The sequence below is a fragment of the Strigops habroptila genome, chromosome 8 (assembly GCF_004027225.2).
Source record: "Strigops habroptila isolate Jane chromosome 8, bStrHab1.2.pri, whole genome shotgun sequence".
Classification (NCBI taxonomy): domain Eukaryota; kingdom Metazoa; phylum Chordata; class Aves; order Psittaciformes; family Psittacidae; genus Strigops; species Strigops habroptila.
In genome coordinates this window covers 24,216,482-24,228,850 of record NC_044284.2, presented here as the reverse complement: position 1 = coordinate 24,228,850, position 12,369 = coordinate 24,216,482, and the positions used below count along the sequence as shown (strand labels likewise).

General features: G+C 39.3%; 1 protein-coding gene across 4 annotated transcripts in view; it reads left to right on the top strand.

The window, feature by feature from the left end:
• The first annotated feature begins 492 nt into the window (after positions 1-492).
• The window catches only part of CP (ceruloplasmin), a 30,704-nt gene continuing 18,827 nt past the window's right edge, over positions 493-12,369 (top strand). For all 4 annotated transcript variants that reach the window (XR_003992484.1, XM_030493584.1, XM_030493583.1 and 1 more), the window contains exons 1-11: positions 493-741; positions 3,495-3,739; positions 4,906-5,118; positions 5,657-5,830; positions 6,401-6,655; positions 8,016-8,181; positions 9,169-9,308; positions 9,915-10,055; positions 10,178-10,389; positions 10,974-11,124; positions 12,066-12,278. Coding sequence is in view for 3 of the 4 variants with exons in the window: in XM_030493584.1 (XP_030349444.1) it covers positions 587-741; positions 3,495-3,739; positions 4,906-5,118; positions 5,657-5,830; positions 6,401-6,655; positions 8,016-8,181; positions 9,169-9,308; positions 9,915-10,055; positions 10,178-10,389; positions 10,974-11,124; positions 12,066-12,278 (2,065 nt within the window). In the remaining variant the exon portion in view is untranslated. The remainder of the gene's footprint in view (positions 742-3,494; positions 3,740-4,905; positions 5,119-5,656; positions 5,831-6,400; positions 6,656-8,015; positions 8,182-9,168; positions 9,309-9,914; positions 10,056-10,177; positions 10,390-10,973; positions 11,125-12,065; positions 12,279-12,369) is intronic.

Here is a 12,369-nt window from a genome sequence, read left to right as displayed (position 1 = left end):
AAATGGCAATCTGTAGATTCAGAACGAGCAAGGAAAATAGGCAGCAGACAGTGTACACCTACAGGGCCTGCCCTGCATCCAGTTATGTCAGCATACAAGCAGATACACCAGGAAAAGCAGGTATCATTGGAGATTTTCACAGCACACTTAAGTTGTATTCTTCTGGTGCATATCACCGAAATTGTTTTATCAGTACTATACAAGCTGTAGTGATAAAGATTGTGAAGAATGTAATTAAGCTTAAGTCTGTAAAGCCATTTAAATCTACTGTGCTTTCAGTTCAGCTCCAAGATTTACAATCCAATAACAGTCTAAATGGTAATTTGCGTGGTAGTAGGTTGGCAGAAATTGAAAAAATTTCTTTGAAGATTATCTGAACTGACGAGGTTACCAGAATCTTCTGTTTACTCTTGACACACAGAGACATTGTGCAACATTTTCTTGTGTTCACCAAAGCAAACAGGAGCAGGGAGTGGGGGAGGCAAGGAGGGTGGTGGGCGGGAAAGACAAGAACATATAAAGGGAAATTGCATGTGCCCTTCCTGGGTTTGTATTTCATGTTTTCCACAAGGTTCATGAATGCAAGATGAAGCTTTTCTTCTTCAGTTGCTTGATGGTTTCTTGCTGTTGCCAAGTCGGGGCAGTGAACAGGGAGTACTACATTGGCATTATAGAGACAGAGTGGAACTATGCACCTGGCAATACCAATATCATATCTGGACAGCTTTTTGCAGAAGAAGAGTAAGTAGAACAGTTTACACTGGTTGGTTGATTTTACAGCATTGTCTGCTTTAGACACTAGGGACAGACTGAAAACCTGGTGAAGGCAGAGATATGAATCATGCTGGTGTCAGGGAATCGTAAGGGAATTTTGACTTTTCCTGGCTTCCTTGGGAATTGCATTCCAATGCTCTGCTAATTAAAAGCATCGGAATATATGTAGGCTTTTTGTGAATTTGTTGCGATGAAATGCTTACTAAGTAGAGACTAGAAAAAGACCCTGAATGTCTAATAATATTTAATTTTGAATGGCTAAGGTGCCAGCGCTGAAGAGAAGACTTTGCTGTTATGTTTTTAAATGCTGAAGTTTGACAAATTTAAAACTTTCCTACTGGGCAAAGGTTTCCTTTTCAGATATTCATTGTTGGCAGTGGTTGTTTTCACTGATGCAGCAGCACAGCTGAGTCTTAACACCCACAGTGGAGGAGCTGGGTTGCTTGTTACAAGGCAAGGCGGTTCCTGTGCAGAGTGAGAGCGATAAGTAGGATGAGGATAAGTATGGTGAGGAGAAGGGGAGCACCTGAAGATATGAATGATCACTAAAGAAAACTCAGATATAAGAAGTGTCAGAGACATATTCAAGACAAAAAAAGTCCCTTTTTTTCAGTGCCTTTAAAATGAAATAGGACTATACTAAAATAAAAACAACGAAGAGAGAAATTGGAAATTAGAAAGATCTCAAAAATTTAGTTCTCATTTAGTTTGTAGATGAGGGATTAGGAGATTTCCTGTGTTTTTTTTCTAGTGAGAGCCAACAGTCTATCAGCCATAATCATCTGTTTCATCAGGCATGAGATGAAGCAGTCAACTTTTTTTTTACTCATAAACTGAGCGACATGTAAGACACTGCCAGTGGTGCACCAGGCTGAGAAAGGGTGGGACATGGCATCATGTCTGAAACTTGCAGAGCTGTCTTGTAATACAGCAAGCTACCACTATTCACTGCACTTTCACTGCTTTTCTCTGCTGTGTGACAACCTGCAGCATGCTAAATCAATTGCAGTTTTTCAGTGGTTGCATGCCTGCAGTGAAGCTGGTCCCTTTTATCCTACTTTTAATTTTCAGCTTCTCTGATTATTCTTCTTCACCTGAACTCTTCAACTATGAAGCTGTGCTTGTATGGAGATTGATATTTAGAGAGGCAGGGAAGAGCAGGAGAAGGGAAAAGTGTGGTGTACCTGCTAGAAGGAATACTCTACAATTAAATGGTAGCTGTTTAAACGGTCCAAGAAGAGCCATAATATATTTGTTTGATTTAATTTGTGGCTTTAAAGCTTCAGGCTCTCAGACTTCCAGTAACAGAGCTTCTTCGGCTAAGTTTATGTTCTCCGAGTTTCAAGGAACTCTGAATTGGCATTTTAATTACACTTCAGATCTGTGCTTGCCAAGGTACAAGCAATTCATAGAACTATAGAATCACAAAACAGTTTGGGTTAGAAGGGACCTTAAAGACCATCTAGTTCCAAGCCACTGTCACAGGCAGGGACACCTACCACTAGACCAGGTTGCTCCAAGCCTCGTCCAACCTGGTCTTGAACACTGCCAGGGATGAGGCAGCCACAGCTTCTCTGGGCAACCTGTGCCAGTGCCTCAGCACCCTCACAGGGAAGAATTTTTTCCTAATATCTAATCTAAAGCTCCCCTCTTTCAGTCTAAAGCCATTCCCCCTTGTCATATCATTACATGCCCTTGTAAAAAGTCCCTCTCCAGCTTTCATGTCTGCCACCTTTAGGTATTCTAAGGTCTCCCTTTCCCTTCCCCACATGCTCAAACAATGCTCAGCTTTGTATGAAATACTTTGCATTTTTGGGCAGTATTAACTTGCTTCACAGTGCAGCCTGCTGGGAATACGAAACCAAGTTGGCTTGGTTTCTCATTGTGTAAGATGAGAAATCAGGAGGCTGCTGAACTTCAGGCAGTGTTGCTGTATCTCCTGGGATTGCCTCCTCCTGGAGTAGGTTTACTTTCACAGCTAGTCCTCATAGCATGGGCAGGGAACTGTGCAGGAGGATTTGTTGTTAAAGAGACTCTAGAATTTGGGCTAACAGCATCAACCAAAAGTAGTGCTACTGGTTTAAACACCCAGTGCTGGCAGTTTCTCTTTCCATTGTAGTTAGCAAATACAAGCACTTTTCCCACAAAGGTAACTCCTCTCAGAGAGCAAAATATTTAATGAAAGGTACCTGTCCCTCAGCACAGGCAAAGGTTGGCTCCAAAGCCGTTCCCAGCTGATAGTTTTCAGAGATATGTGGTGACCCCTCACCTTTGGCTGCTGGTGCTAGGGCCGTATACCCACGATAGGTACTCGCTTCACTTCCTACCAGGCGTAGGAAATACCATCTACATCAGTCTCATCTTAGCTTGTGGGTTAGGCTGTTTCCTTGCTAATCAAGCCTGGTTTTTTATATAAATGTATAAATTGTATCAAATACCCTTGTCGTCAGTCTACAAAATAGGTATAAAAAATTTCAGGTTGCTGCTTAGCATGTAATCTCTATAAAAAAATTCAGGTTGGTGCTTAGTGTGTAATCTCTATGTAAGAGTTAGTATGCTTAAATCTTCACAATAAGAAACATTTGCTCCTAAACACATATAGTTGTGCACAGTGCTACTGAGGCCTGGTCTTACATTTGAGACTTTACTAATTAATACCATTCAAATATAAAATGAGTAGCTGACACTATAGATGCTTTTGTGTATTATTTTCTTTACAGGCAGGCTGGAGTCTTTCTCAAAAGAGGACCACATAGGATAGGAAGCACTTACAAAAAGGCTGTCTACACTCAGTACAGCAGTCATTTATATGACGTGGTAGTCTACAAACCTTCCTGGCTGGGGTTTTTAGGCCCTATCATTAAAGGAGAAGTTGGAGATTCCATTATTATACATTTGAAAAACTTTGCTTCCAGAAACTACACGCTGCATCCACATGGTGTAACCTACACAAAGGAAAATGAAGGTAAGCTTGAGTTCATTCTATGCCAGAATTTATCAAAAGTTAATCATTCCTCTGAGTGTGATACTCTTTCATCAAAGAGAAGACTGGTCAAGTAAATAAAGATTTAAACCAGGACACAATAAATATAAAATAGGAGCTAAGAAGTTCAATAATTTATCAAAAGTGAAATACAAAGCCAAAAGTCGAATTCATAAAGGTGGCAATTTTAGATCAACAGTCCACCTGAAGACTATAATAATATATGAGATGCAGAATTGAGGATTTCTAAAGGAAAAATTGATGCTTTCACGAAGATCTTAATAGTGATAACTTACAGTTCCAAATTCTTAAGCCTAAATTTGTATATATTGTGTATAAAATACACAAGAATTTCTTAAAATGGAGAAATGGCTACTGCTTAATAATAAATTAATGACATAAAAGTCTGACACACTTCAAGATGTTTTGTAGGGGTTCTATTTGGATTAGTGATGATTTGCCCTTGCAATAGCCTATCTTGCCACACTCAGGTGATGGGGGATTTTCTGTAACAGAAGGCACCAGAATATGGCTGTTGAAAGTTTTTTTAGTGGGCCTTAAAAACAGTGTGTAAATTGTTGAGAATATGATGTTGTCTCAAAAGCAATCTTTAAAATATTTTCATTAGAAGAATTTTTGAAGTATCAGCCATACAGCTAATACGTGGCTTGATACAGACATGTTCTGTCGAGCAGAACAGTGAGTTATATAGCAGTACACACACTTTTTGGAGCAATGTTTGATTTTTTTTCTGTTGCTCTCATTCCAGCAACATTGATATTGCATATGTCCCTAAGGAATATTTTAGAATAGTGTCCAAGATTAATATTTAACAAATGTTTTACAAATATTTGAATTGTTATCTGTTTAGCAGAAGTACATAGTGCCCTCCTAATAAACGAGAAACTAAATTTAACATGCCATTAATCAAAGCACTCCCATGGGATTCAAAGGCCGAGACTCATGGAGAGAAGGAAAAGATCTACTCACCTGATTTTAAACATTTTTAAAGGTTTTGTTTTTACCTGTATTTATATGTTGAGTCTATTTTACTGCAAATTGTAGTTAACACTGAAGGGTGGCAAGTGCTATCCTGACATCATATTGTAAATGTGTTCTGTTGATGGTGACTGTGTGGCATTCTGCAGGTGCCTTTTATCCTGACAACACCAATGATTTGCAAAAGAGAGATGATGCTGTGGAGCCTGGAGGCCAGTACACATACACATGGGATGTGACAGAAGATCAAGGTCCAGCTAAAGGAGATGCAGACTGCATAACCAGAGTTTACCACTCCCACATAGATGCTCCAAGGGATGTTGCCTCAGGGCTTGTTGGGCCGTTAATAATTTGCAGGAAAGGTAAACCGTAAATAAATGAGTAAGTAAATACATATGCAAGGTGATTGTTAATGGTTATTGATAAATATCAGAGAAATAATTTACTGGAAGAGAAGAAGATTACAGTTAATTCTGAAATAGCAGCTTTTGGTCATCTCAATTAGCTGCCTTTCCGTAGTATATGAAATAGTTAGATTTTGTGTGTGACAGCAAACGTAATTTGCAGAATACTTTGTCCATGAGAATACTAATCTATGAGAGTGAGATCTGCTAATAATGCAAAAGGATGTGAAAATACTGATATGAGAAAGATTTACTATAATCTGAGCACAGGCAATATTTATTCTTAGTGAAGTTATTTTATACTATCAAAACTAGCTTTTGTTTTCTGAGTGTGTCTGTAAGCGTATGTGTACACTCACAGTTACTCAAGAAAAGTAACTGTGAGTGTAGAAAATAAGAAATAAACGGTGACCAGCTCTACTGATACTACACCTAAAACTCGTGAAAAGATAATGTCAGTTGCCAAAGACTTTGAATATACTGTTTTCTTTTTCAGATACAATGAATAAGGGCATTAATAAACACTTTGATGCTGAATTTATCCTTATGTTTTCTGTAATGGATGAAAATCTGAGTTGGTATCTAGAAGATAATATCAAGACATACTGTTCTGAGCCTTCCAAAGTTGACAAAGATGATGAGGACTTCCAGGAAAGCAACAAAATGCACTGTGAGGGAACATTATATTAATGTCAGTTGTCACCGATATGATGAAGTAATACTTTTATGTATTGTCTCTTTTGAAGATGAGCTGTAAATAGTTTTGGTTTTTTTTTAAGCAGGGCTTTTTCTTGAAGGATTAAGAAAGATCCTTTAAAAAAAAAAAAAGTGATGGCACGTATTGTGCAATTAAACTTTTGGAGTTGTGATGTAAAATTCTTAGGGGCCAAGAACCTCTTTGCCAGTGTTTCCCAGGCGGTCTAAACAGAGTTGTGTTACTTTGTTCTGTTTCTTAGCCCTGAACTCTGTACTATAATATTGCAGTTTAGAAAAACAGTTTAGTGTGCGTGTCAAAAAAGAAGATACCTTTGGCTCTGACATGGACTCCAGAATCCTAGCAGGAACTGCTAGTCGTGCAGATAGTTGTGCAGATGAAGTGGGTTCACTTTCAAAGGTGTGGAGTTTTGTTTTGGGCTTCTTTCTATTTTGACTAATAAAGCAATGGTTGTATGACACCTGCTTTTGAAGTGGAAATCCTAAGGTCTGTGAAGGTAACTGTAATAAATAACATTTCTTTTAGCAATCAACGGATACATGTATGGATACCTCCCAAACCTCACAATGTGTGTGGAAGATAAGGTAAAATGGCATCTTTTTGGCATGGGTAATGAAGCTGATATCCATTCAGCCTACTTCCATGGACAGACCTTAATAGAAAGGCATCATCGAGTTGACACCATCAGCCTCTTCCCAGCCACATTTATTGATGCTGTCATGATACCAAGGAGTCCTGGGGAATGGCTGCTCAGCTGCCAAGTGAATGACCATATTGAAGGTACAGAATAAATTCAGATCAGATTTTATTTTATTTTTTTAGCTTGAGCTAAGAGTTTTCTGAGTCACTTTACAGTATTCCTGACAACACCCGGTTATAAACCAGATGATATTCTTCTCTAGGTAACAAAACTCTCATAGTAATTGAAATACCTAAAAATGTATTAGATGGGCTTGAGCATGTAGCCACAGGAATCAAGGAAATTGTTGTCTGCAATGGAAATTGTTATCAGTTGGCAGGAATTGGCACAGCTGCACTTTTGCAAGGCCTCAACTTTAGACAAACAATGGCATGATGTTTGTCTCTTACTGAAGGTAATCACAATTTTCTGTTTGCCAACAAAAAAGTTGAGGCTCATTCTATGTTTGGACAAGCGGCACAGAGCAGGCAGGCTAACTTGCCTGCTGACAAAGATATATTCTGGAAAGTGCATTGTCTAATAAGCAGAGATCATCTGAATTTCTCTTCCCTGTATCTTCCTATATTTCATAGAATCATAGAATGGTTTGGGTTGGAAGGGACCTTAAAGCTCATCTAGTTCCAACCCCCCTGTCATAGAGGGTTTCCATTGTTTTTTGATAACCATATGAAATACTTAGAAGCTAATTTCACACTCTTACATGATCTATATCCCACTTTTCCATGATGTATATCCCTATGATTTAGAGAAGATTTAGAAGCTTCCACAAAAGTGGAAGGACACAGAACTCAAAATCATTCTCCAAGGTTTTAAAATTCTGATGTAAAAAGGAGTATGTTTAACCTACAGATTCAACTACACAGAGGTTGTAAGTTTTGAAATAGCTATTATGTCAAGCAGCATCCTCATGTGGTTGAAGCATCCTGTGCAAGACATAAATCCTACAGATTGGCCTAATCCCTAGCTGTTAAAAGCTCTCTTTTTAGATTATTTATATCTCTATCAAGCAGATTTGCTAACAGATCTTCCTCCTAGTATGCAGAGACATAGGAGTTTCACAAGTAAGCTGTTGATTAGATTTAGATGGAAGGTTGTCAGCGTGGTAGCACCTGGCCCTGACTGAAGTGCTAACTGACAGTACTGTTTCCACTCCACCCTGATCTTCTCTGTAATTACCACATCAGTTGCAGCTTTACAAGCAGGATGCACTTTACAACACCTGTCTGCCTACTGTAAATAGCATAGTCATGTTTCTACATCCTAGCTCAGCTGGCATGCGTTCTTTTACATAATTCATTTTCCTTTTCATTTGTTATTTGCATATCCATCAATGGTATGGGAATTCTCCAGGGAAGAGAAGAGCTATTGGAAGCAGGGAAAGAGAAAACAAAGTGCAGTTCTTTCCCCTTAGTTTTCTCTACCTTCTCATTTTTTTCCTAGGTGGTATGCAAGCCCTTTTCAATGTAAAAGACTGCAGGAAATCCACAACAGATCACAATGAGAGTACAAAGATAAGACAGTACTTCATTGCTGCTGAGGAGATCATCTGGAATTATGGCCCATCTGCAGTGAACCGTTTTACTGGACAAGAATTAATTACTGACAGGTAAATGCTTATAATTAAAGAAGTTTTATTTTCCAAGCAATATCGTTATAAACATGTTAAATAAGGTAAGCCACATGGTAGAATTAACTTTTAAACAGAATTCCTCTTTGTTCTCACCTCTGCTTAAATATTAATGCTAGGATAAATATCAGACCAGATTACGTCTATTGTTTTCCTTGTAATCTTACTATAAATTTTGCTGTAATGTTAGTAATTTCACTGGGATGAGGATGAATTGTAATATCATACGTAGGCAGTGACCTCTGATGATTTGAGATGGTTGATTATTCTGAGTTAGAGAACCAAGCAAGGAATTCATCGTCATATCCTTAGCTGGTAAAAATGACGCTAATGGCATTTCAGCTAGAAAACAACTTGTGCGAGGTAGCTTTGCCCTTTGCTCTGTGTTTACATATTTAAGACCTGGATCAGTTCACTGAATACATTGATTCCTCAGATTTTTCATCTGTGAGTTAAGGAATACTCACCTGCTTCACAAGAGACATGGCACAGTTCATTGGTTGAGTAAAATATTGCTTGTAAAACATTGAAAGGTTCTTTTATGAAGACTAAAAGTATAGACTAAAAAGTGTAGACTAAATCTTCTCACTTTCTATTTAGATGTTACATATTCTTGGTGTTCGTATCTACTGTTGAATTATTTGTAACTTTTAATAAAAAGAAGAGTAAACTTCAGGTTATGAAATGTTGACTAGAAAGTTGATGAGTCTCGAAGCATGCTGGCTTTATAGGAGCAGCACAGCACTGTGTCTTTTTCTTAAAGATAAGTTAGTGAAGGACAATGGCGTCCTGCACATCTTTATGTAGGACTGCATATAAGTGTGCAGACAGACCACTGAAGGGAGAACCAAAAGACAAACTGAGAATGTTGTGCCTCAGATAATAGAGTCGAGGTCCTGATTGTCTTTGTAAAGCTGAGCATTATGACTTGAACTACTGGCAACTACTGAAATTTCTTTTACACAGTGAATCTCACATATTTTTTGAACAAAGTGAGACAAGAATTGGTGGCTCTTATAAGAAAGCCATTTACAAAGAATACACAGATGGTTCTTTCACTGAACATAAAAAAAGACTCGCAGAGGAAGCACATCTTGGACTCTTAGGTAAGATATCTAAAATTATTTCATGTCAAAGATTTATGAGAGTAAACTATCACTTCCACTGGCAAGCCAACAGTGCCCCTCCACCTCCGAAGGAGTAGCCCTCGGCTCTCCCTGCCTCCTGCAGATGCTGGTGCCAGTGGCTTCCTCCAAGAGACACCCCAGGGTGTAAGAAAACTCTTAAAGGCAATGCTGTGGTGGTCCCCAACTTGCCTGTGGGAATATGCCATGGTCTCCAAATGTCAGGCTCTGAATTACAAGGTCAGGCTAGGCAGGTCTAGCCCTGTTTATAACCTGTCTGCTTCTGACATGGCTCTGGGCTAAGTTTGAGGTTGGTACTAGTGTCTGTAGGTTGCTTTCCAAAGGGAGAAACTGTCCTGCATGTCACTGGGCCCCCATGGGGAATTGGGAATGGAGCATTCCAGCTGCAGCTGGGCTGCCATGTGATTCAGGCCACGTGACAGGGACCTGGTCTGTGGCCACATAGGCCCAGGGGCAGTTCCCCATGCAATGGGAAAAGCGGGCAGCCATTGATTGCTTTAAGCTCATGGTGACCTGTACATCACTTGGTAGAAACATCTTGTAATTGGACCGTGTGTTCTTTTTTAGGACCTGTTATCAAGGCTGAAGTGGGTGAGAGCATCAGGGTGACCTTCCGAAACAATGCCAGCCGCCCGTTTAGCATTCAGCCCCATGGTGTGAGTTACCGCAAGAGCGACGAGGGGGCATGGTACGGTGCTGCCTCCAGAGGTGCGCCTACAGATGGGAATCCTGCAAGCACCAGGGAACAAGCTGTCGTACATGATGTATTAATGGTGATAAAATAAACAATGTTCATTTGGCAAAATTCCTAATGTTGATTTCTATAATAGGTACTGAATCTCCAGCCTCTCACGTGAGTCCTGGTGCTACATTTACATATGAGTGGAAAGTGCCAGAAGATGTGGGCCCCACAGATCAAGATCCAGACTGTTTGACCTGGCTTTATTACTCAGCTGTGGATGCAGTCAGAGACACCAGTTCTGGCCTTGTGGGTCCTCTCCTGGTGTGCAGGAAGGGAGCTCTGCTTCCTTCTGGGAAACAGGTCAGTCAAAGAAGAGAACTGGAAGCATTTGCATCATTGTAGCTGAGTCTTAGTTCTCCTCCTGAATTGTGCCCTCAGGGCTTGCCACATTAACAACCGCTCAGCACCTTCTCCTCTTCGCATCACAGTTTCACCTATGTGCTCAGGGGAATACATAAAATGAAGGAAGTGGGTTTTGTTGTGTTTGGTGGTTTGTTTTTTTTTTTGTTTTTTTGGTGTGTTTGGTTTTTGGTTTTTTTTAACCAAGCAAAATCAGTCTGGCTGCAGATAGACACTATTGTGAAACCACCATTGCAGTAAGCAACCACTGGCATTCAAGTCTCAGCTAGGATGAGAATGACTAGAAAAGACCAAAACACACATTTGTTTCTGGAGGTGGTTCCTGCTGATGGAAAGAGCATTAGCAGTAGATACCTGGCCACCAAATAAAGCAATTTGAGAGCTTTGTGATTATCGGAATGAAGTATCAATGTATGCATCTATCCTACTTTGTGAATTATACGTTATTATGTGCATAGATTTTTTCCCTTGACATTTTCTGTTCACTCATTTCTATTTTCCTTTGTGCTATTTCTTCTCAACAGAAAAATGTGAACATAGAGTTTTTTCTGCTTGCCACAGTATTTGATGAGAATCTGAGCTGGTACTTGGATGACAATATTTTGATGTTTACACTAAATCCTAGTAAAATTGACAAAGATGATGAAGACTTCCAAGAGTCTAACAAAATGCACTGTAAGAAAATTATTAGTTAGACTAATATTTCTATAATAAGGTTTTTACTTTTGTAATCTCATGTTGGAGCCTTGGAAACTGTATAGTGGCAGAGACATTTCATTTCTTTCCATTGGGCAGGTCCTTTTCTGCCAAGCTGCTTTCCAGCTCTATTTATCCGAAACACTTCTACAATAGCCACTGCAATCTGACCTTCATAAACTTACGGGCTGGCAGCACTCCTCCTAATGTAGCCCAAGATACCATTAGCCTTCTTTTGCAGCAGGGGCACATTGCAGGCTTATTTTGTGTCCGTGGCTGAGTCTGGATTCCTTTACTGTCACCCCCTTGGAATGAAAATCTTTACTTCTTTAATACGGCAGAGTTGAGTTTCACACTGATCATGTTTTGGTACTGTAGAAACATCTTTAAAGTTTCCTGTGAAGGAATATTTTTATCTTCAGTACCTAGTCCTAATCTTTAAGCATATTTACTTGTGCTCTTTCTTAAATTTTGTGCTCAGGGACATTCCTACTATTTACAGAGCCTTGAGCATTCAGTGGTACCTGTGAGGCCCAGGCTTTGAAAGTTTTGCACAAGAGTAGCTAAAATCCACTTCAGATTGTCTCCATTGTGTGGCTGCAGGGTCTTGCAGGGTATAAAACAGGATGCTTTATGTATCCTGAATACTTAACAGCTATAAAACAGTGGAAGTTCCAGCCAGTCAAGTCAGCTACCTGTGCTTTAGATGTTGAAAAGGAGAACAGTTAGTGATTGTTTTTAAACACTGGGTTTGAAAAGCTTTGTTTGAATTGATTCTCTAGTTTTGCTGATGTGATGAAAGTTATTATTGACAGTCTAGGGCATCACATTACATCTGAAGTGTGTATTATTTAATCTGTATTGCAGAATTAAGTAATGTGTTAATCAAGGTGGGGTTTGCTTCCTCAACTCTTCTACAGCCATTAATGGTTATATGTATGGAAATCAACCTGGTCTCGAGATGTGTAAAGGAAGTGTGGTTTCCTGGCATTTGATGGGCTTGGGGTCAGAAGTTGATGTCCATGGGATATACTTTTCAGAAAACACATTTGTAACTAAAGGAACAAGAAAGGATACTGCAAATCTGTTTCCACATACATTTCTTACAGCTATTATGAAGCCTGATTCTGAAGGTAAATGTCTTGTTTAAAAATTCTGTTAATAGTTTAGACTGTTTACCTGTGAAGATTTTATGCTTAGAGACAAGTTTTAAATAGCTGGTAT